The following is a 19,578-nucleotide window of genomic DNA, read 5'->3' on the forward strand; positions in this document are numbered from 1 at the left end:
TGACTTAACAAGAAAAAATTATGATTTACAATAAGCAAGTAGTAGGTTTATCAAAAGCTTGTTTCAAAAGTTTATTTACTGAATAAATGTGAAGGATTGGCAATAGCACTTTAAAAAATCCATTTGTTTTGGAAATTTGCCTGGTGGTCCCGTGGTTAGGACTCAGTGCTTTCATTGTGGTGACCTGGTTTCAATCCCTGTTCAATGAACTAAGATTTTGCAAGACGTACAGTGTGGGCCCCCCCCCTAGATTATTTATCTCAAAATATGATCTTATATTTAGAATATATATGATTTTAATTCTAAACATTCCATTTATGAACAGTTTTTGCAAAACATTTTTTCTACAGTGCCGGATACAAGGGTTTTTCCTAAAATGATATCTATACCACTGTATCTTTTAGGATTCTGCCATAACAATTTTCATGGGTACTGTAAGTGCTTAAAACAGTGACCTCTGGGACACTGCTGTTAAATTTTTATTACATGATGTAGTGCTTGAAACACATATTCCAGTGACTGGCATTTGAATTTGTGATTATTACTTTTAAAGAAAATCTTCCTGTAGGCAAATATGTTCTGCACATCTGGTGACCAGGTTGGTCACAGACTGGTGATACCACCTCATTAAATGCCACAGAAGGGAGGAAGGAGCGCATAGGCTCATGTTCTTTTCTTTCCTTTTTCTCTTGCCTTCTTCCTCTCATTGGAGAAGAAGTAGCATACACTGGGCTGGACTTCCCTAGTCTCATGAGTCTGGGCTGAGTTGAATTGAAGGAAGCTGACTTTTGTATAGCCTTCCAGACTAATGTTGATAATTTAGGTATTGATGAGTTTTGTTTTGTTTATTGAGACTTGTTGGCTCCCCTGGGCCAAACTGTAAAGCAGGCATTAAGTGTTAGTCAGTTGGCCTGCCATACCAATATACCGTATACCATAGACAGGGGACTTAAACAAAGGAAATGAATCTTCTCATCGTTCTGGAGGCTGGGAAGTCCAAGATCAAGGTGCTAGTCAGTTTGCTTCCTGGTAAGGATTCAAGCTTGAAGATGACTGACTGCCTTCTCGCTGTTTCCTCGCATGAAGGAGGAAGGAGAAGAGAAAGGAGGAAGAAAGTCATTATAATAAGGACACTGTCTCCATAAAGGCCCTATGAGTTGGGGCTTTAGCATATGAATTTTGGGGGACACAAACATTCAGTCCATTAACAAGGACAAACTCTTTTGTGTGATGTTCCCTCACACAAGAGAGTTTCTTTTGACACTGTTTCTTTGTGTATTCCTTTATTCTGTTTTCCTTTGCTTGTCTAAAATGATTTATTCAGGCCTGCCTTCCAAATTTATCCCCACCAAACTCTGCGTCTTGTCAAAACTTCTTTTTCCAACTGAGAGAAATGATAACTTTCTGAAGAAGGAATAAGATACCAGATTCTACTAGTCAACTATTTGATAGAATGGGGTTTTGGAATTTTGGATTACTTTGGTTGCTTTCTTGTATGTCTGTTTAGTTGCTGCCTTCCATATTTATTAAAGTGAATAAATGAACCGTCTTTTGGCATCATACCAACCATCTTCTCTCCCTAATAGCTTTTAAAATTAGTATTGGACCCCACAGAGCTTAAGAAATCCAAGCATCATTTCTTAGAGACAGTGGGATGAGATGGAATAGAGACTTTCCTGTGCTAAAGTATTTTTGTTGGGGTGAGATACATTGTAACAGGTTTTTGGCCTATGGGGCAAAGGAAATCCTGACAAAGTGAGAATCTACTTACTATTTTTAAAAGGAATGAAAAAAAATAAATAAAAGGAATGGAATTGTTTATTTAAATGAGAATGTTTTCTCAGTGTGTTAACACATTTTATTTTGTAGACTGATTGAATCAAGTTTGGGAAGCATTGCCACAAAGTTTAACTTCTTCATTCATAACCTTGCTCAGTTGCGTTTTTCTGGTCTTCCTTCCAATGATGAGCCGATCCTTTCATTTTCACCCAAAACATACTCCTTTAGACAAGATGGTCGAATCAAAGAAGTTTCTGTTTTCACTTATCATAAGAAATACAACCCAGATAAACATTACGTAAGTTTGGTTTGGTATCAGTAGAGACTCATGCATGCAGTCTTGTTCTCTCCTACTTCCTTCACTGACTCTGCTAAAGTTCAAGCATTTGTTCTTTTCATACTTTTTTCTTCCATGGATGGTCCCAAACCCCTAAATGTACTTGGAGCATCCCTAAACTGTTTTTTGGTGTTTATTTCTTGGTAAATTTGCTCCGAAACCGTGAGGGACCAATGTTACTCTTCTTTTCAGAGACAAGACTGAAAGGGTGATGCTATTTTACTTTTCTCCTTATCTTCAATTTGTTCTTAATTTCAAAGGTAAAGCTTGCTCAGTGTAACAAACTCAACCAATATAGAAGTATATAAATTAAAAATCTAAGTTCTCATTCCACTCTCTAGGGACGAAGTATTATAACATATGCACATAAAGTTTGTTTTTTTGAACAAAACAGAATCTTTCAGTGTACTTTTTTTCCCCCTTCAATAGTATAGCATTATTATCTTTTTTGCTGTTATTTTTGTGCTAATATTTTTGCTGGATAATATTTACAGTACTGTCAGTCTTTAAATTTTTGACAAATTGATAGAGCTTAGAAAGTGACTTCACTAGTATTTTGATTTTCAGCTGTTATTAGTAAAGTTTTATATGTTCACAGAATATTTTAGGACACCATTTAATTGAATAATTCATTGTTTTCCCCAGTGATTTATAATATCTTATTTAAATATACTGAGTTATATCCGTGAATTTATTTCTGGTCGTCTGTAGATATAAATGACTCTGTGCACCAGTATTTTACTCTGTAAAGTATGTTATAATGCAGTTTAAATATCCAGTAAAACAGGTTTTCCCCATCTCCCTGTCACACTATATTTTGCCGTCTCCTTTGCTCTCCTTAATGAATTTACTTGCTAATATTTTCATTGAAAATGCACTGCACTTATAAGTTTGGAAAGTACATTTATTTAATCCGAGAAATAGAATGCCTTTCACGTTCCAATTCTTATTTATCTTAGACAATAGTAAAAGATACTCTTAGAAGGTAATTAAATACATTGGTTTTTATATTTGTTATTTTCTATTGTGACATACATATTACAAAGTGAAGACCCCTTAGTACATATAATGATCAAGCTGAAAATTTTCTATCAAGAAAGGTTATATTATAAATTTAACATGTTTGGGATGTGATTTCCTTTCAGATTTATGTAGTCCGAATTTTGAGAGATGGACAGCTTGAGCCATCATTTGTGTTCCGAACATTTGATGAGTTTCAGGAACTTCACAATAAGCTCAGTATTATTTTTCCACTTTGGAAGTTACCAGGGTATGTTCTCATTCTTGTTCGTTAATGTTGTTTTAATAGGAAACAGTTTCTTTATTACCAAGTACAGGTCAAAAGCTTTGTGTTAAGTTACTGTAAAATGGACTATGTGTGACTATGGACTGTGTGTGACTAATTTTCCTTGGTATCACAAGAGCCTAATACGTACAAGACATAAACAAGGAACTAAGTTTTTCTTGAATGAATAAATGATCACGATCTTAAAATATGGGATTTTCTAGCTTTCTAAAGCACTGCAGGAATAATTATTGTGGTTATACTGAGCTTCTCTGAAAAATAAGAAATTGAGACACTGCAGTAATCAAAATGATAGTGTTTAGGTTTGTTTTTGATGCCCTTTGGAAACCTTCAGTTTTTAATGTAGGTAATGACCAGTAAATTCCTGTGTTGAATTATTCACATTGTTCTCAGACTAGATTTCAAAAGTAAGGAGGCAGAAAAGTGGGTATGAGTTTATTTCCACGTGCAGTCTCATTTTTCTGTTGCCACCAAAATTAGCAGTTAAGATGATTTGAGCTCTGTGGCATTTGTGGATTTTACTGGTATCTACAATAGTTGTGATTAATGAATAACGGTTGTTTTGGAGGATAAGATCTGCATATTTGTGAGTGGTTAATCTTGAGAAGAAATAAGTAGGAAATAAGTAATAAATATGCTGCTGCCGCTGCTAAGTCACTTCAGTCGTGTCCGACTCTGTGCGACCCCATAGACTGCAGCCCACCAGGCTCCCCCATCCCTGGGATTCTCTAGGCAAGAACACTGGAGTGGGTTGCCATTTCCTTTTCCAATGCATGAAAGTGAAAAGTGAAAGTGAAGTCGCTCAGTCGTGTCCGACTCCCAGCGACCCCATGGACTGCAGCCTACCAGGCTCCTCTGTCTGTGGGATTTTCCAGGCAAGAGTACTGGAGTGGGGTGCCATTGCCTTCTCCAAGTAATAAATATAGTGTATTAACAAAACAATATTCCTTTTGTACCAAAGTCATAAAAGGATGATGTATACTTGAACTGTTTCATCTCCAGTACTTAGAAAAGAAATCAAAAAATTATAGTGAATTAAGGCTCCATTTTCTATTTCAGTGTATAAAAGAGTATTTCTGAGTATTGATTCTATAAATACTCCCAAATGAAATTACTTAAATCCCACTTCTTTTTGTCTTTCTTTTGTAGCTTTCCTAATAGAATGGTTCTAGGGCGAACACACGTAAAAGACGTAGCAGCCAAGAGAAAAATTGAATTAAACAATTATTTACAGAGTTTGATGAGTGCGTCAATGGATGTAGCAGAGGTGACTATCCTAACTGAAAAATAATAACACACTTTTTTGTGTGCTGCATAATATTTAAATTAATGAACCTTTCTTCTCTTCCACTTTAGTGTGATCTTGTTTGTACCTTTTTCCACCCTTTACTTCGTGATGAGAAAGCTGAAGGAATAGCTAGGTCTGCTGGTGAGATTGTTTTTTTCTTTATTGATACTTCATGGCTCCCCTATGACCTGCAAGCCTGTAACTTCTCTGTGGATGTGGTGGAGTGACAGTGGGGTTACTGTCTATAACCAGTGAGAATGAGATTTTCTCCAACATGTGAGGATCCGGGAATTAAAGCAAACACTTTTGTTGCAGCTTGAACCACTGCAAGCAACATCGCATAAAAATGAACATCTTTGTATTTTCAGATGCAGGTTCCTTCAGTCCTGCTCAAGGCCAAATAGGAGGAGCAGTGAAATTATCTATCTCTTACCGAAATGGTACTCTCTTCATCATGGTGATGCACATCAAAGATCTTGTGAGTGATTACAAGTAATGATGATTGTAGAAGAAACCTATTCTGTGGTAGGAAGCATTACTGTTAAGGGAATGCTTTTCTTTACAGGTTACTGAAGATGGGGCTGACCCAAATCCATATGTCAAAACATACCTACTTCCAGATACCCACAAAACATCCAAACGTAAAACCAAAATCTCAAGAAAAACTAGGAATCCAACATTCAATGAAATGGTAAGTTAAAAATCTATTAAAATCTGCTAACTCTTAGTCAACTACTATTTGGGCATAAACACCACATTATTTATGTACGTTAACATTATATCCACATAAAAATATCCGGATAGAGATTTGAAAGCAAATAATACTGAATTTTCATGAAGGATATAAATTTATGAAAACCATGGAATACCCTTTCAGTACTTTAACAGCATATAAAATATTTGGTGAAGATAGTTGGTATTATTCTCACAAAGTAGTGAGAGTTTTTTCTAGTTAGTGTTATATACTTTCACAAAACTGAAATGAGGTCAGTTTTTCAGTTTTCTTAGTCAAACGGAGAAGACTTGATTAAGGAGATAATGCCCAGAAGTTAAGAGACTAGCTTTACAACACTCCAGATTTGCTATAAACTGCATTTGTAGTTGGCAAGTTTGCACGGAGTGATGGATAATCAGAAATTATCACCTCATGGTATATAAAATCCAGAAAAAAGACAATCTCCTTTTAGGAGATTGTAATTGCTTACTTTTTATAAAATTATTACAGTTACTCTTTCCCAGCTTGCTTCCTTCTACTCTTTTTCTTCCATTCTCTTCCTTCCATTTCTCTTTTAAAGATGATCTATTAAATCATCTTAAGGGAAATCATCGTAATTTCCCTTCCCCATACCTCCATTTCAGAAAAACCATGTGTTTAATTTTTAGCCAATAGTAATTTTCTGCTTTGTGCATTTGAATGTGAGACACTGGGAGGAATGACAAGATAAAGTCCAGGACTCCTGAAGTACAACATGTGCATCTACATACGAGACAGACTCTACTCGATGTGTCATAATCAGTGTTATCAATTGAAGGCACTCTAATAACCTTTCTTATGTTTTTACATAAAATAATCCTAAAAACCAGACAAATGATTTGTAATCTGATGTTTCTTTCTGTCTTTGCTATAGCTTGTGTACAGTGGATATAGCAAAGAATCCCTAAGACAGAGAGAACTTCAGCTGAGTGTACTAAGTGCAGAATCTCTGCGGGAGAACTTTTTCTTGGGTGGAATAACCCTGCCGTTGAAAGATTTCAACTTGAGCAAAGAGACGGTTAAATGGTATCAACTGACTGCAGCAACCTGTTTGTAAGTTAGTGAATTTCTGAGCTTTGGAAGCAAGAACAGTTATATAAATATGTGTACACACACATGTGAACTTTTTTATACTTGGACAGAAATTATACAGTAAATGTACTTGCTGCATTTCAACACATCTGGTGGACCAACAGTCACTTAACTAACTTTTATGACTTTGTTGACATCATTGCTATTTTAAAGTCATTGTATAGAATGCTGTAAATCTTAAACTTAATATATAATAAGTCCTAAAAAAGACTTTGAGTTGGTGAAGGAGTTAATCCTTTCTTGAGTAATTGAGTAATAGCTTTAGTGTGGTCTGATACTATTTTGTCAGTTCAGCCATCTGTTTCATATTGTTCTTACACAGACACAGCACGTTTGTTTCCCTGTTTTGCACCTTTTACAGCCTTTACCACTGTGTATGTTCATAAACACCAAAGGAGAGCAAAGGTGCAGAATGTTACCATAAGATGCAGCTGCTACTCATAGGGCCGAAAAGCAAAGCACAAATAATAAATAGTTAAGAACTACTAAGTAGTGTATAGAGTAGGGAAAATAACACTGCTTTTTATTATATTCATGTCTTTCAAGCCTTTTTCAGAATACGTGCCAGTCACTGAAGTTGTAAATAATGGTGCCTTAACTTCATATGCTTCTCTGGTACTTCATTCTGAGTTTTTTCCTGACTTCATAAATAGTTCAGTAGTTTCCACTCACTTTTTACTAAAATAAGAAGTAATGTACACTTACTAATGTTTTTCCCACAGATAGATAATTTTCTATACTTCAGATGTATAACTTATTTAAACATCAGCCATTTGATACATGTTTTTATTGCCCAGTAACTGAATGAGATTCATCAACATAACTGTACACTAAATTCCATCATTCCATTATAATCCTACTTTTATTCCCAGGAGTGTGAACTGAAATTTGGTAATTTCACCCCCATGTATCTATACTCCACTGTCTGATTAAACAAGAGAAAATGTGTGCACCCAAGTGTCCATTCCTGTTCTGTAGAAGAACTCCACAAGTAGGGCAGACTCTTCACAAGAGGCCCAGGACAAGAGATCCAGGGTCCACGCTAAATTTTAACGTATACCTTTATGGCACAGTTTGTCTGGTTTACTCAAAATATGTGAATATTTTACATTCACATGAATTACTTTCCTTAATACAATATTTAGAATCATTAGGGACATGATTGAAATCATTCTCTAGTAACCATTAAGAATAGGGTTCATTTTTATTAGTTATTCATTCAACTTCACACATAAATTGTTTAGTTTGGATAAAAAGGTATATATAATATTAATTCTCATGGCTAGAATAGGAATTCAGACACTTAAAAGTTACCACTTTTAAGTAGTAAGAGATTGTAGCAATCTAGTTGCTGTGAGATAACTGATAAAATATGCAATGAAAAATACCAAGAAAGGAAGGACAATCTCTGATTCAGTTGCCCAGAACAGAATTTTTATAAACTGTGCAGATATTTAATGTAAATGGTGATACCTGCAGAGCAGACATAGAAGAGTTGAGATGTATCAGTGGGACAGATTAAATAGAAAACTTGAATTTTTGGTGCCTAACACTAATGGTCCATTTGTAGGATACCCCATATATGAATGTCTTTTTTTATATTAAAATATGTTGTCTATTTAATAAGTTAATTAAAATGCAGATCAGAGCACCACCATTTATTTGCTTTTTCCATATACAGTTAACATTTCCTTAAAGTGTGTAAGTAGCTTTGCAAATGTAAAAAAGTACTAGATATTTTCACTTGTTTTTAAGACCTAATTCCATTCCATGAATTGTCACTTAGCCACTGTTTTAAAAAAAAAAAAAGTACTGTCTTGGTAAAAGGTCACTGTTACTTGGACTCAGTGTATGCTGCCTACTTGCAGTCTTGTTACGGCAGTGTCTTTTACAAGTAGAGCTAGAGAATGGGATGTCACTTTTCAATTATAAGAAATAGGGATTCTTATCCAAAAGTGTGTATTATATGCTCTGTATAGTTAACCAGAGTTCAAACAAGTGGTAATGTTTCTCTTAATTTAACTCATTATGTGCCTTCTTTGGACATTAAAAAACACATATATTAAATGTATTTTAAATATAAGTTATTTCTTTGTGAACGCTAATCGTCAGCCCTTACCAAAAAAATAAATTGACAGAGGCGCCTCTTTGCACTACTTACTATCAATAAACTTTAAATTGGTTGTTTTTTGAAACATTTTTTTTTAAAGCTTGCATTAAAGTAAATCTGAAACAAATGTTTAAACAAACTAGCTAAGACACTAATTTTTATGTATAATCACAATGTTTCACACCTATCTTTATTGAGTAAAAATAGTTATGCTACATGTAAGACTGTGTGTAAAGAATAATGGAGCTAAAAATACATTTTGTAATGATCATAGTGTAACTTAAGCAGAATTTTTTCCCCTTGCAGTGTTTTAGAATTTGAAAATAATGGTTTCTCAAAGAACCTATTAATTTCTGTACTGAGGAATCCAAGACTTGCACTGATGTTTTTATTACTGCCTTTATAAGAATCTATAGGTATCTCAATGTTAAGGCATGTACGATCTTTGATAAAATATTCTTTTATCTTTTCAAATTAATGTTATATGAAACTTTCAATATTTTGCCTTAAATTGGTTGACTGTTTTTTCTATGATTCATGTGGCATTTAAAAAAGAAAACATTCAATTTGATACTTAAGATTTAAGATCACAAATGGATAAAGCCCCACTACCATAGTCCATGGATTTACTTACATGCTGTTTGACTAGCAGTGCAAATAGGAATATATATGGCAATTAGTCTCATCTATAAGAACCAAATAATTTAATTATATTAAGGTAGTGAATAAAGATGTATAATATTTTTATTAATACCTTAAAATATTCAGTGGATTGAATGTGACTTCATAACTGTACTATGATTGTATTAAAATATTTCTGGAACAAAGGAACTGTGGTGTCATTTTCTTCATCAATATGTTAACACTTTTGGTTTCAGACTTTGATAATGAGCTCACTGTTGCTCTCTTTGCATCTCACCCAGGAGTTTATTAGGTTCAGGTAATCCTGAATTTCAGAACTGGCCTGTGATTTGCCCTTAAAAATGTCCAGAGAGTGTCTGACATTTAAGTGTGGTTCTTGGAAGGTCTGGATTGCCACTTTGTTAGAGTTCCATCACCATTTCATTGAAGTGAAATGCTTCTATTAGTATGGTCCCTGCCTTTGGTAGTTTATTTAAATACTAGAGTATAGTGACAGCCATGCTTGTAGACATATCTTCAGAACAGAGAATGTAGTTCTTAATACCATACCTCCATCCTGGAATGATACCAGTGAGGTTGTGGTTCTCTAATCCTAGAGGTAACATGTAAAAGAGCCAGAGACCATGAAAAAGCAGTAACTTAATTACAGCCAGCTTATTTTTTGAAACACTTTGTCATGCAAATTTTAGACATACAAAGTTAGACAACAGTTTAATGAGCTCCATGAATGAATCCCATCACACGCCTTCAACAGTTACTATCTTAGGGATAATCTTGTTTGGTCTGTATTAATGAGGATGTACCTAGGTATAGACACCTTTTTATATTTTTCTCTTTAGGATTCTTAAATATATAGATCAGTAACTTTTTTCAGTTCTGAATAATTTATTATGAATTCTTTTCCATTTCACTACTTCTCTTTTCAACTGTTTAACCTCCATCCATTGAGATTTTAATTTTGGTTATTATATTTTCACATCTGTTTGGGTTTCTTTTTGTTTGGATCACAAACCAAAAGACAAAGGACTTCCAGGATCAATGAGGAAAGAGTAGTAGTTTTTTTTTTCAACAAACCATGTGAGGACAACTAGATAACCATGTACAAAAAATAAAGTAGGACTCTTAGAACATAAAATTTAATTCAAAGTGGATCAGAAACTTAAACATAACTGAAGTTAAAAATCCTAGAGGAAAACACAGGTGTACATCTTTGTAGCCTAGAATTAGACAGGTTTTCTTAAGTATGTCACAAAAAAGGACAGGCAACAAAAGAAAAACAGATAAATTTGATTTCATCAAAATTAAATACGTATATGCATAATAAAGTAAAAGGACAACTCACAGAATGGGAGAGAATATTCACAGATCGTGTATCTGATAAGGACCTGGCATCTTGAATACATAAAGGACTCATAAAATTCAAGAGAAAGCAAAGAATTTTTGAATAGACATTTCTTTGGCCAAATGTCACAGGAATAGATGCTCCAGTCAGTTGGGCTTCCTCAGTGGCTGAGATGGTAAAGAATCCGTCTTCGATGTAGGAGGCACAGGTTCGATCCCTGAGTTGGGAAGATCCCCTGGAGAAGGGAATGGGAACTCACTCCAGTATTCTTGTCTGGGAAATTCCGTGAACAGAGGAGCCTGGCGGGCTATAGTCCATGGGGTTGCAAAGAGTCAGACATGATTGAGTAACTAACACTTTCACTTCATCTCAGTCTCTAGGGAAATACAAAACAGGCATGTGAAAAAATGTTCAACATCACTAATAATTCAGTTCAGTTCAGTAGCATCCGACTCTTTGCAACCCCATGAATCGCAGCACGCCAGGCCTCCCTGTCCATCACCAACTCCCGGAGTTCACTCAGACTCATGTCCATAAGTCAGTGATGCCATCCAGCCATCTCATCCTCTGTCGTCCCCTTCTCCTCCTGCCCCCAATCCCTCCCAGCATCAGAGTCTTTTCCAATGAGTCAAGTCTTCGCATGAGGTGGCCAAAGTACTGGAGTTTCAGCTTCAGCATCATTCCCTCCAAAGAAATCCCAAGGCTGATCTCCTTCAGAATGGACTGGTTGGATCTTGCAGTCCAAGGGACTCTCAAGAGTCTTCTCCAACACCACAGTTCAAAAGCATCAATTCTTTGGCGCTCAGCTTTCTTCACAGTCCAACTCGCACATCCATACATGACCACTGGGAAAACCATAGCCTTGACTAGACGGACCTTTGTTGGCAAAGTAATGTCTCTGCTTTTTAATATAGCCATCATCAAAAGCCTAAAAATAAATGCTGGAGAGGGTATGGAGAAAAGGGATCCCTCCTACACTGTTAATGGGAATGTAAATTGGTACAGCCATTATGAAAAACAGTATAGAGTTTCCTTAAACTAAAAAAAAAAAAAAAAAAATATATGATCCAGCAGCCCCACTTCTGGGCATATATCCAGAGAAGACAAAGGTTTTAATTTGAAAAGTACATGAACCCTAATGTTCATTGTTGTTGTTCAGTCTCTAAGTCACGTCCAACTCTTTGAGACCCCATGGACTGCAGCATGCCAGGTTTCCCTGCCCTTCACTATCTCCAGGAGTTCGCTCGAACTCATGTCCATTGAATTGGTAATGCCATCCAATCATCTTGTTCTCTGTCACCCACTTCTCCTCCTGCCCTCAATCTTTCCCAGCATCAGGGTCTTTTCCAATGAGTCCATTCTTCTCATCAGGTGACCTAAGTCCCAGAGCTTCAGCTTCAGCATCAGTCCTTTCTATGAATGTTCAGCATAGATTTCCTTTTGGATGGACTGGTTTGACCTTGCAGTCCAAGGGATTCTCAAGATTCCTCTCCAGCACCATAATCAAAAAGCATCAGTTATTCACCACAATTAAAGAAACTCAGCCTTCTTAATGGTCCCACTCTCGTATCTGTCCAGGACTACTGGAAAAACTATAGCTTTAACTATATGAATCTTTGTCAGCAAAGTGATGTCTTTACTTTTCAATATGCTGTCTAGGTTTGTTAGAGCTTTTCTTCCAAGGAGCAAGCACCTTTTAATTTCCTGGCTGCAGTCACTGTTTGCAGTGATTTTGGACCCCAAGAAAATAAAATCTGTCACTGTTTCCACTGTTTTCCCATCTATTTGCCATGAAGTGATGGGACTGGATGCCATGATCTTAGTTTTTTGAATGTTGAGTTTTCAGCCAGCTTTTTCACTCTCTTCTTTCACTCTCTAGTTCCTCCTAGCTTTCTGCACCAGAGTGGTATTATCTGCATATCTGAGGTTGTTGATATATCTCCAGGCAATCTTTCATTCAGCCCTGCATTTCACATGATGAACTCTGCATATAAGTTAAGTAAACAGAGTGACAATATACACCCTTGACGTATTCCTTTCCCAATTTTGAACCAGTCCATTGTTAGCGTCCGGTTCTAACTGTTACTACTTGACCTGCATACAGGTTTCCCAAGAGACAGGTAAGGTGGTCTGGTATTCCTATCTCTTTAAGAATTTTCCTGTTGTGATCCACACAGTCAAAAACTTTAGCATAGTCAATGAAGTAGAAGTAGATGTTTTTCTAGAATTTCCTTGCTTTTTCTATGATCCAACGGAAGTTGGGATGTGGGCAATTTGATCTCTGGTTCCTCTGCCTTTTCTATTCTTTTTTTTTTTTTTTCTTCTTTTTTTTTTCTTGTTTTCCTCTGCCTTTTCTAAATCCAGCTTGTATATTTGAAAGCTCTCAGTTCCTGTACTGCCGATACCTAGCTTGAAATATTTTGAGCATTACCTTGCTAGCACATGAAATGAGCACAACTGTATGGTAGTGTGAGCATTCTTTGGCATTGCCTTTCTTTCGGATTGAAATGAAAACTGACCTTTTCCAGAGTGGTACTATTTACAGTAGTCAAGACATGGACACAACCTAAGTGTCCATCAACAGAGCAATGGATAAAGAAGATGCTGTGTACATCCTAGCTCAGTTGTGTCCGACCTTGCAATCCAATGGACTATAGCCCGCCAGATTCCTCTGTACATGGAAGTCTCCAGGCAAGAATACTGGAGTGGGTAGCCATTCTCTTCTCCAAGGGGTCTTCCTAAGCCTGGGATCGAACTCATGTCTCCCACATTACAGGCTGAATCTTTACCGCTTGAGCCACAAGATAAGCCCCAGTGTGTATTACTCAGCCATTAAAAGAATGAAATAATGACATTTCAGCAACACGAGTGGACCTAAAGATTATAGAGATAAATACTACATTACTTTGCCAACAAAGGTCCATCTAGTCAAAGCTATGGTTTTTCCAGTAGTCATGTATGGATGTGAGAGTTGCACTGAAGAACTGATGCTTTTTAACTGTGGTGTTGGAGAACACTCTTGAGAGTCCCTTGGATCAGTCCTGAATATTCATTGGGTGGACTGATGCTGAAGCTTCAATAATTTAGCCACCTGATGTAAAGAACAGACTCATCTGAAAAGACCCTGATGCTGGGAAAGTTTGAAGGCGGGAGAAGGGGCTGACAGAGGTTGAGATAGTTGGACAGCATCACCAACTCAATGGACATGAGTTCGAATAAATTCCCAGAGATGGTGATGGACAGGGAAGCCTGGTGTGCTCCAGTCCTTGGGGTTGCGAAGAGTCTGACACGACTGAGCGACTGAATTGACTTATATATGGAATCTAAAAAACAGTACAAAGGAACTTACTTTAAAAACTGACTGACATATATAAAACAAACTTTGGTTACCAACAGGGAAAGCAGAGGATGGATTAGGTACTTGTTTTTTTAAAAAATGTAAAATGACTGTGAAATGACATAGAGGTCAGGACCAGACAGCTTGTAGTCAGGCACCCCTCCCCTGAAAGGTTACAATTAGAGATAAGAAGTGTTACCAGTTGGCTAAGGGCAGCCCTTTATCGTCCTGCTATTGTAAGCTTTTTTAAGCTTTTTTTTTTTTTTTTTTTTTTAATTTTGGCCATGCTCTGCAGGCTTGGTGGATCTTGCTTCCCTGACCAGGTATCCAACTGAGGCCTTAGGCAGTGAAGGCAAGTATCATAACCACTAGCCGGCCAGGGAATTCCCCCTTGTGAATATTTTAAGGGGAGGGACACACTTGAGGTAACTAGTGTCAAGACCAGCCTGGGCGCAGCTGAGTGGATGAGCAATAGTGTATGGATGAACTTTGCCGCCCAAACTCGCTGGGCCACGGGGACGCAGATAACCACCTTGCCCAAGGCCGGGGAACCCCTGCAGCTCTATGTGCTCCAAGCGCACTCCCAGTCCAGCAACCAAAGCCGCAGTATCCTGGATAAGCAGTGTCTCGTCTGGATTCCACTGCCCAAGCCGGAAGCGGATCCTTTTTTCCGCTCCAGCCTAGTGCCGCCTCAAACACCGATGCCTGCCGGGAAGTGTAGTCCACGTCGAAGTACATTTCCCGGCGGACGCCGGGAAATACGCAGCGAAGCTCCGCCTCCTGCAGGGGCGGAAGCCAGGACGTGTGAGGCCACTTCCTGCGTGGAGGGTGGCTTCCTGCGGCTCTCCCACCCTCTCTCTCCTTTTGCTACCACACCGCCGCCATCATGGGTCGCATGCACGCTCCCGGGTGAGCTAGGGTTTATGAGCGGGTTGCAAGGCTGAGTCTAGGGGTGGAGGGAAAGGAAGGAGCGTAGGCAGTGGGTCGAGGGGGTAAGGTTTGGGGCTGCTCTGGCGGGGCTTGCTTCTTCACCCCGATACTGCTTTTCTCTCCAGGAAGGGCCTGTCCCAGTCGGCTCTGCCCTACCGCCGCAGCGTCCCCACCGTAAGTAGCGTGCGGGTACCGAGGAGAGGCCGGGAGGCGGTGGGGGTGCCATCAGTTGCTCCGAAGATGCGGACCACGTGTGCATGAGCGCAGTTTTGAGGGTGGAGAGGGCCGCTGCGCTTCGGTTCCATCCCGTATTTCTCGTCTTAAGGCCGCTTTCTCTCCCGCGAACAGTGGCTGAAGCTCACTTCTGACGACGTGAAGGAGCAGATCTACAAACTGGCCAAGAAAGGCCTGACTCCCTCACAGATCGGTGAGTCAGTCTGTTTAATGTAGCCTCTTCCTCCTGACCTCGTGTAACGTGCTGAAAAACAGTGGGGCTAAATGTCTCACATGTGGTTTGAAAAATTTTTGCTCGTTTTCCTGACTACTGTTGACCGAGGCCTAGCCCTCCTTTGCTGAACTCTCAAGGTCTTATTTGAAAGACGGTGAAATAATTAAAATGTGCTCCAAATTTTAATGAGTATTTTCTTTGGGCTGGGCACTCTTCTTACGTGCGTGGTTCTAAGCCCTTTCCATTTTATGACCCGAGTTAATTCTGACAGCCATAGTTTCAAATAAATGGTAGACGTTTTCCTGAAGTTGGGGTAACTGAGGCACGTTGCAGCTGTATAAACAAGCCTCAGATCACACAGCTGTTAGTGAAGCTGGGACTGGCTGCTCTGAGTGCTCATTGCTTTCTAACAGATGTGGTTTGAACCTCAGCTGTGTGTGACTTTGTGCAAATGGCTTCCTTCTGCAAATGTTTGCCAGCTGTGTGATCCCCGATCCTGAGAATACAGTCATTGTAAAAAAGCACCATAGCCTTCTGTTGAGCTTATGGTCTAGTGGAGATGTTATACATAATCAGAAATGTGTGTGTGTGTATATATGTAGAGAGAGAGACTGTGGGGTAATCAGGTGGTGCTGTTTTGACGACTCCTTGATTTTTTTTTTTTTTTTTTTTTTTGGTGGCCTGTAATCTAGCAAGCTCACTATAATGATGGTCTTCCAACATTCGCAGTTTCCACCAGAAAGGTTTTCCTTAGTGTTGGGTAAACCTTCCTTGGATGTCTGAGTGAGCTTCGCTTGTGCATTCTGTTGTTGGTGTCTGATGTATAAAAAGTAAGCTGTGTTTTGCAGATGGGAAACTTGGAAAGTGACTTGATCTCAGTCTTGACATCACATGCTCCAGTTTGTATGTATGATGTGGGAATTTATATTACTCCCTTTCCAGGTGTGATTCTGAGAGACTCTCATGGTGTTGCACAAGTACGTTTTGTGACAGGCAACAAAATCTTGAGAATTCTTAAGTCCAAAGGACTTGCTCCTGATCTCCCTGAGGATCTCTATCATTTAATTAAGAAAGCTGTTGCTGTTAGGAAGCATCTTGAGAGGAACAGAAAGGTAAGAGGATGAGACTGCTTGTACTAAATTCATATTAGTAAAATACAGTGCCTCTGATTTGAATTATCCAAGGGGCACAAACAAATCAGTGTTTGCTTTGAAATGTTTCACCAGAAGAGATTTCTGGGGTGGGGGTGGGGGTTAGTTCCCTAAATTCCCTTAAGGACCTAATCTAGCCACACAAACCCTAGGCTCTGGTTCTATTAACAACACTAAGCAATTTTTCATTAAAGTGCAGGGTGTCTATGCATTCTTCTGTTAAAATGATGTTTAGTTTTAAGTGGTTTTCCTGAATTCTATCAATTTTATTTCTAGGATAAAGATGCTAAATTCCGTCTGATTCTGATTGAGAGCCGTATTCACCGGTTGGCTCGATACTACAAGACCAAACGAGTCCTACCCCCTAATTGGAAATAGTAAGTTATCAACCCTTTTTGTTGACAAAAATAGGAGTTGGCCAAGTATTAAATAGAGTAGTAATTACAGTAAAAGGACTGCTCATAGATGTTTTAGATTGAGCCTATATTCACTTCTTAATTATAGCAAGAAAACAGTCATAGACAGGTAGAGCGGTTGTGTTTTGTTGATACAAAGGGTGGTTCTTCTGTAGACTCGTTTAGAGCACAAACGTGCTCTTTAAATCACTTTCAGATTGTGGGTAAAATTTAAGTTATTTTGCTCCTGGGTGCTTATGTTGTTTTAATTTTTGCATAGATAACTCACTGTGATGATTAACATCCTAGCATTCACAGTTTCCACCAGAAAAGTTTTTCCTTGTGCTGGCCAGTTCTTGGAGGCCTAAGTGACCATCTTCATATTATGGTTGATCACAATGAACTGATTCCAGGAACTGATCTGTTCGGTGCATTTTATATATTGGGGATTTATTTTAACTGTTAGGAAATAGCTGTTTTCAGAGAGTGTGAATATGGAGGACTTTTTTTTAACAGATTATGTATAAATATAGAGGACTTTTTTTATTAACCCAGCTCTCCCCCCCACCCCCTTTTTTTTTTCTTTCAGTGAGTCATCCACAGCCTCTGCCCTGGTTGCATAAATTTGTGTATTGTACTAAAGCAATAAAATCATTGTTTAACAGAACCATGTTTTGTAACTTTTTTTGGTCCAAAAATTTGTGTATTTATCTGTTTAATGTGGATGTGTGTTCCAGCATTAGAATTGTGTGATTCCACAGGGAGCAATAAGATAGCATCTATCCATTGCATCCCTTCACTGCTCAACTAGTTGAGCAGCTTGTAACTTCACTGTGATTGGTGGGTACTGGAAGAAACCAGAAAGTGGTAACATTATTTTCACAAACGTCTCTAAGTAATTTGGATACATTTGATGTAGATCTCTCATGTTATCTACAGTGTAGTATCAGAAATAGACATCAAAGTGTCTCTGGAGAGGAGGGCATCTCTAGTATGGAGGGACCTTAGAAGTAATATTTGATCCCAGTCTTGTGAGTGATGCTCAAACATAAGGAAGAATGGCTTCAGGGAACAGGAAGAACCATGAGATGAGCTCAGCTCCATGAAGCTGGCAACTTTTGGATGGCTAATGATGATAAAAATTACTTAGTTGGGTGTTGTCAGAATATTTAATTCTTAAAACCTAGTGAAAGCTGCTCAGTCATGTCCATCTCTTTGCAACCCCATGGACCATACTCCATGGAATTCTCCAGGCCAGAACACTGGAGTGGGGAGCCTTTTCCTTCTCCAAGGGATCTTCCCTACCCAGGGATCAAATCCATGTCTTCCACATTGCAGGCGGATTCTTTACCACAAGGTAAGCCCTTTGAGTCAGAAAATTCAAGCCATTTGTATGTACCACTTTTTTGGTATTTATCACTTGAATAAATGTTTAATCCCTTAAGCTTTAACCAAAGCAGTAATCAAAGTTGTGTTCAAAATCACATGGTCGGGCAAAGCCCTTTGTTTTTAAGAGACTAGTATCATAAGTAGCATTGATGTCTTGTGGGATGCTGGGCTCTGAGGGTAGAGACACCCACTTCATCTTCCTTGTTCTTCAGAACACTGCACATACTTGCCTACCAGCTCTGTTGGGTGCAAACTGACTAAGCCCCACATCCTAGTGGGGAAAACAGGTGTGGAAATTCTACTTAATTCTTTTTAAATTTATTTTAAATTGAAGGATAAATGCTTTACAGTATTGTGTTGGTTTCTGCCAAACCCAATTCAAGCCCTACTGTTAGATGTAATTTTCTAATCCCCATGCTGCTGTGTTTATGTCTTAAAAGTGGTTAACTGTCATAAACCAAGAAATAACGTAAGGTAAACTTCTCCAAGAGTAACAACTAAACAAGGTTAGCAGGAAGATCTTTGCGAACTCCAGGTAAGGTAGGCAAAGTTGGGTATTGATGGCTCTGGACTAAAAACTAGTTGGTAGTATGTGGAGCATTTGATGTATCAAAGCATCTCTAGGTTTTCTTTTAATTACATGAAGTATTTACATATGATTTTGCCTTCAAGCCAGCAGTTTACTGTAAATATTAAACAGGACTATGTGTTCATGGGAAATAGATGGGAAAACAGTGGAAACAGTGTCAAACTATATTTTTGGGCTCCAGAATCACTGCAGGTGGTGACTGCAGCCATGAAATTAAATGACACTACTTGGAAGGAAAGTTATGACCAACCTAGATAGCATATTCAAAAGCAAAGACATTACTTTGCGAACAAAGGTCCATCTAGTCAAGGCTATGGTTTTTCCAGTGGTCATGTATGGATGTGAGAGTTGGACTGTGAAGAAAGCTGAGCGCTGAAGAATTGATGCTTTTGAACTGTGGTGTTGGAGAAGACTCTTGAGAGTCCCTTGGACTGCAAGGAGATCCAACCAGTCCATTCTAAAGGAGATCAGTCCTGGGTGTTCATTGGAAGGACTGATGCTAAAGCTGAAACTCCAATACTTTGGCCACCTGATGCAAAGAGTTGACTCATTGGAAAAGACTGATGCTGGGAGGGATTGGGGGCAGGAGGAGAAGGGGACGACAGAGGATGAGATGGCTGGATGGCATCACTGACTCGATGGACGTGAGTCTGAGTGAACTCCGGGAGTTGGTGATAGACAGAGAGGCC

The 19,578-nt window shown here is 38.4% G+C and overlaps 2 protein-coding genes and 1 non-coding gene across 3 annotated transcripts in view; all 3 read left to right on the forward strand.

Annotated features, from left to right (window-relative positions):
• The window catches only part of PIK3C2A (phosphatidylinositol-4-phosphate 3-kinase catalytic subunit type 2 alpha), a 108,922-nt gene extending 99,425 nt beyond the window's left edge, over positions 1-9,497 (forward strand). The window contains exons 27-33 of the mRNA XM_061440674.1: positions 1,870-2,077; positions 3,262-3,386; positions 4,572-4,689; positions 4,779-4,851; positions 5,079-5,188; positions 5,276-5,401; positions 6,339-9,497. Of these exons, the coding sequence (XP_061296658.1) occupies positions 1,870-2,077; positions 3,262-3,386; positions 4,572-4,689; positions 4,779-4,851; positions 5,079-5,188; positions 5,276-5,401; positions 6,339-6,521 (943 nt within the window). The 3' untranslated portion in view covers positions 6,522-9,497. The remainder of the gene's footprint in view (positions 1-1,869; positions 2,078-3,261; positions 3,387-4,571; positions 4,690-4,778; positions 4,852-5,078; positions 5,189-5,275; positions 5,402-6,338) is intronic.
• A 5,292-nt stretch (positions 9,498-14,789) lies between these two features.
• On the forward strand, positions 14,790-17,596 carry RPS13 (ribosomal protein S13). Its single transcript, XM_061440675.1, has 6 exons — positions 14,790-14,896; positions 15,043-15,091; positions 15,266-15,344; positions 16,308-16,477; positions 16,793-16,893; positions 17,501-17,596. The coding sequence occupies exons 1-6, from the start codon at positions 14,874-14,876 to the stop codon at positions 17,532-17,534; spliced, it is 456 nt and encodes a 151-aa protein (XP_061296659.1). The 5' UTR covers positions 14,790-14,873; the 3' UTR covers positions 17,535-17,596.
• LOC133227207 (small nucleolar RNA SNORD14) lies at positions 16,063-16,152 on the forward strand. Its single transcript, XR_009729760.1, has one exon. It is a non-coding gene; the product is annotated as a small nucleolar RNA SNORD14 (small nucleolar RNA).
• Positions 17,597-19,578: the final 1,982 nt, after the last annotated feature.

Source organism: Bos javanicus, chromosome 15 (genome assembly GCF_032452875.1).
Source record: "Bos javanicus breed banteng chromosome 15, ARS-OSU_banteng_1.0, whole genome shotgun sequence".
Taxonomy (NCBI): Eukaryota; Metazoa; Chordata; class Mammalia; order Artiodactyla; family Bovidae; genus Bos; species Bos javanicus.

Bases quoted from the DNA above. Each gene is read 5' to 3' on its own strand.
- RPS13 (XM_061440675.1), top strand. From the start codon at position 14,874: ATGGGTCGCATGCACGCTCCCGG. The intron at 16,478-16,792 runs GTAAGAGGATGA...TTTTATTTCTAG, and splicing joins ATCTTGAGAGGAACAGAAAG to GATAAAGATGCTAAATTCCG. The intron at 16,894-17,500 runs GTAAGTTATCAA...TTTTTCTTTCAG, and splicing joins CTACCCCCTAATTGGAAATA to TGAGTCATCCACAGCCTCTG.